Source organism: Sapajus apella, unplaced genomic scaffold (assembly GCF_009761245.1).
Source record: "Sapajus apella isolate SASKATOON/1434 unplaced genomic scaffold, GSC_monkey_1.0 scaffold46, whole genome shotgun sequence".
In the NCBI taxonomy this organism is placed as follows: domain Eukaryota; kingdom Metazoa; phylum Chordata; class Mammalia; order Primates; family Cebidae; genus Sapajus; species Sapajus apella.
The window spans coordinates 1,587,942-1,592,694 of record NW_022436986.1 but is presented as its reverse complement, the minus strand read 5'-3'; the positions used below and the strand labels follow the sequence as shown (position 1 = coordinate 1,592,694).

The window sequence follows — 4,753 nt, the reverse complement described above, 5'->3', positions numbered from 1 at the left end:
AAAAAAAAAAAAAAAAAAATTACCCGGGCATGGTGGTGGGCGCCTATAATCCCAGCTACTCGGGAGGTTGAGGTAGGACAATGGCTTGAACCCAGGAGGCAGAGATTGCAGTGAGCCAAGATCACGCCACTGCACTCCATCCTGGGCAACAGAGTGAGACTCAGTCTCAAAAAATAAAACAAAAACTAATAGAAGAATATTTTCTTAACAGAAAGATGATGTATTCCATATGAAAGGCCAACATCTTTTTCAGTGGTAAAATTCTAGAGACACTCCCGTTGAAATCAAGATGTTTTCTGCAGCATTATCTAACATAATTTTGGAAGTTATGAAGGGAATAAAGGAAGGAAAAATTGAGATTATTGACAGGTTAAAAGAAAAAACATTATTAATAGATTAAAAAATGCCTGGCTTCCACCCCAGACTGGTTAAATTAGAGTCTCTAGGAATGGGAGGCAGGCATTGCTCTTTGTTAAAAGCTGCCCAGGTGATTCTGATGCACAGTGAAGACTGAAAGCAGTACTCTAGGTTTTTTATTCTTTCAATTTAAAAAAAAAAATTTTTTTAGAGATAAGGTCTTCCTATGTTTCCCAGGCTGGACTCAAGGTCCTGGGATTAAATGATCCTCTGCCTCAGCCTCTGAAGTATAATAACTAGGACTACAGGCCACTGTGCCCAGTTCTAATTGCATTTTTATTTTTTTTGAGACAGAGTCTTGCTCTGTCACTTAGGCTGGAGTGCAGTGGCACGATCTCAGCTCACTGCAACCACTGCCTCCCAGGTTCAAGCGATTCTTCTGCCTTAGCCTCCTATGTAGCTGTGATTACAGGCATTTACCACCACGCCCAGCTAATTTTTTATTAGATTTATTAGATTCTCGTGCTTCAGCCTCCTGAGGAGATGGAACTTATGCCTTATGGCACCATGCCTGGCTAATTTTTTTTATTTTTTATAGAGACAGTGGTTCCCCATGTTGCCCAGGCTGGTCTTGAACTCCCAGGCTCAAGGGATCTGCCAGCCTTCACCTCCCAAAGCACTGAGATTGCAGGTATGAACCACCATGCCTGGCCTAGATTTATTTTTAATGACAATCCTAGTGACAGCTCTAACCCTTTTTTTGATATATTAAAATCCACTAATAACAAAATAATATAAATGGAAAGAGAGATCTTATTCAGAACAACAACAAAAACTCCCCTAAGAACAACTGAAACCAGAAAACTATGTGATCTATATAAAGAAAATTATAAAACTTTACTGTAAGACATAAAGCCTTGAAAAAATGCCCTGGATGGAAGTGCTGATTATTTTTTTAAGATGTCACTGTTTTCCAAATTGGATTTATAAGTTCAACATAATTCTAGTAAATAGTTCAATGGTATTTTTTTACATTTAATAAAATTATTGTAAACCACAGTGGAATTTTTTTTTATTTTATTTTTTTTTTTTATTTTTATTTTTTATTTTTATTTTTGAGACGGAGTTTCGCTCTTGTTACCCAGGCTGGAGTGCAATGGCGCGATCTCGGCTCACCGCAACCTCCGCCTCCTGGGTTCAGGCAATTCTCCTGCCTCAGCCTCCTGAGTAGCTGGGATTACAGGCACGCACCACCATGCCCAGCTAATGTTTTGTATTTTTAGTAGAGACGGGGTTTCACCATGTTGACCAGGATGGTCTCGATCTCTTGACCTTGTGATCCACCCGCCTCGGCCTCCCAAAGTGCTGGGATTACAGGCTTGAGCCACCGCGCCCGGCCCCACAGTGGAATTTTTTAAAGTTTAACATTAAGCTGGGCGCAGTGGCGCATGCCTGTAGTCCCAGCTACTCGGGAGGCTGAGGCGGGGGAATTGCTTGAGCCCAGGAGTTCTGGGCTGTAGTGCGCTATGCTGATCAGGTGTCTGCACTAAGTTCAGCATCAATATGGTGACCTCCTGAGAGCAGTGGACCACCAAGTTGCCTAAGAAGGGGTGAACCGGCCCAGGTCCAAAACGGAGCAGGTCAAAACTCTCGTGCTGATCAGTAGTGGGATCGCACCTGTGAATGGCAACTGAACTCCAGCCTGGGCAACATAGCGAGACCCCATCTCTTAAAAAAAAAAAAAAAAAAAGAAGTTTAACATTAAAAGTACAAAAGTAAGTGTGCAAAGAAAAAATATAAAAACAAAAACAAGTAATTAGGAGGGACTATCCCTGTTTGGTATTAAAACATATAAAAAAGCACAGTAATTTATTTCATTTTTTTGAGACAGGGTTTCACTCTGTCGCCCAGACTGGAGAGCAGTGGCACAATCTCAGCTCACTACAACCTCCGCTTCCCTGGCTGAAGTGAACTCCAGCCTCACCCTTCCAAGTAGCTGGGACTATAGGCGTGTGCCACCACGCCCAGCTAATTTTTGTATTTTTTATAGAGATGGGGTTTCCTCTTATTGCCCAGGCTGGTCTTGAACTCCTGAGGTTAAAGTGATCAACCTGCCTCGGCCTCTCGAAGTGCTGGGATTACAGGTGTGAGCCACCATGCCAGGCCATACAAAGCACAGTAATTTAAACAATGTGGTCTTTCTGCCAGCCAGCATGGAAATTTACCCTAAAGAAATAGAGTATCCAGACCATCACTGAATTCAGTTACAGGAGATGATTAAAGCTCAGCTACTTAGTTGCTGAGTCACCCGTGGTCAGGACTTCAAGATCAGCCTGCCCAGCATGGTGAAACCTTGTCTCTACTAAAAATACAAAAATTAGCCAGGTGTGGTGACAGGTACCTGTAATCCCAGCTACTCAGTAGGCTGAGGCAGGAGAATCGCTTGAACCCGGGAGGTGGAGGTTGCAGTGAGCCAAGATCGTGCCATTGCACTCCAGCCTGGACAACAGAGCGAGACTCCATCTCAAAAAAAAAAAAAAAAAAAAAAAAAGAGAGGGGCCCATCTTGCTGGCTGTGGAGTTGTCATTGCTTCAACAGCCTCATATTAAAATAAATTACAGGAACTACCTTGGCTTATCGCAGGCCTGGCCCAGGCCAGGCAGTGGCTCCCTCCCCAAGCAGTCATCTAAGACTGTAGGGCCATCCTATAGCAGTATCTGATTTATCATGAAAAAGATCACAACACTCACAATGTGCATCTTAGCTAAGACCAGTGAGACAGAGCTTGTTGTTTTCTCTTTTAGGGTGAAATAGTTAAGAAATATACTCAGTTCAATCCTAAAACCTATGAAGAGAGGATTAATTTAATCCTACAGATGTGTGTGGAAGCTGCGGCAGAAGCTGTAAAACTGAACTGCAGAATTTTGGGAGTAGGTAAGATTGTAAATTATAAATCCAAGAAATGGTCATTTTAATGTACAAAATTGACTAACTTGTGATGCATGCCTAAGCATTAAATCAGCATCTGCCCTGTGCACAGATGACTCTAGGTGCTGCCTGTGGGCCCCAAGCATGGAGACTTCCGGGGACACCAACAAACATTAGGAAAGAAGCAGTGACAGGTCTAGAAATCTTCGAGGCGCTATGACTTTAATTCAGAACTGTCTAATATTTCCTTACAGTCCTTGGTAATGTTTGTCTTAGGAGATCTGAGGTGAATGAATCTGTGTTCTAAGCCAAGAAAGTCAGCACACTTTCCTGAGATTTCTCATCAGCATTATTTTCCTTGTGTTCGTGGTGGAGCACAGGCATTTCCACAGGTGGCCGTGTAAATCCTCGGGAAGGAATTGTGCTGCATTCAACCAAACTGATCCAAGAGTGGAACTCTGTGGACCTCAGGACCCCCCTGTCTGACACTTTGCATCTCCCCGTGTGGGTAGACAATGATGGCAACTGTGCTGCCCTGGCAGAAAGGAAATTTGGCCAAGGAAAGGGACTGGAAAACTTTGTTACACTTATCACAGGCACAGGTAAGAGAGGTAAGGGAAGGTTGCTTCAGGAGCTAGAATGTATATTCGGGCATGTCTTCAACACAGTCAGGTGGTTACAACTCTGCATTAGCCTTCACTTCCTGCTTGAATAGAGCCTGAAGGTGAGCCACGTGTGGCCTTCTCATAGCTTTCCTGAGCATGTGCCCAGCCCTAGACATGCATGTGGCCTTCTAAATTCCAGGTACTTGTCAGAGCTATTCAAAGCTCTTATTTCCCAGAGCTTCTCATTTCCCAACTTTCCTCTCAGTCTTTTTGGTTAGTGTGTTGGATGCCCCAGCTGTTATCCTTTGCCCTAGGCAGCAGAGACTAATACATTTTACTTTGAAGTGTTTTTGATAAACACCCTTCATGTAACCCCCTCAGCACTGGGATAGTTCCTAGTTAGTTGAGATAAAGCAGGCCCTTTGAGCTAGTCCTCCAGGGAGCTGACAGGTCAAAACAAACAACCACAATTTTTTGAGAATAAGTTCGTCCTGCCCTGTCAGGTGCTGGCATCCAGTACTGTATCTGTACACCAGTACTGGGAGTGTGGGCTGCTGTTCAGTGACACCACCAAGCTGGAGAGTGGGTGATAGGACCAGGGTAGGTTAAAACACCAGAAAGTTCTCTTATCAAGATTCAGCCAGTTTTGTTTTGTTTTTAGACAGGGTCTCACCATGTTGCCCAGGCTGGTCTTAAACTCCTGGGCGCAAGTGATCCTCCTGCCTCGGCCTCCCAAAGCGCCGAGATTTCAGGCATGAGCCACTGCACCTGACCCTGCTTTTTGTTTTTGTTTTTTAAATTAAGCATTCCTGTTTGCTGCAAACTTCAGTTATTTTTCCAGAGTTCCAAAAAGGTTGATTCTG

General features: G+C 43.7%; 1 protein-coding gene across 1 annotated transcript in view; it reads left to right on the top strand.

Annotated features, from left to right (window-relative positions):
* Positions 1-4,753, top strand: part of GNE (glucosamine (UDP-N-acetyl)-2-epimerase/N-acetylmannosamine kinase) — a 50,261-nt gene that overhangs the window by 39,468 nt on the left and 6,040 nt on the right. Inside the window, exons 5-6 of the mRNA XM_032239889.1 lie at positions 3,162-3,291; positions 3,666-3,887. Of these exons, the coding sequence (XP_032095780.1) occupies positions 3,162-3,291; positions 3,666-3,887 (352 nt within the window). The remainder of the gene's footprint in view (positions 1-3,161; positions 3,292-3,665; positions 3,888-4,753) is intronic.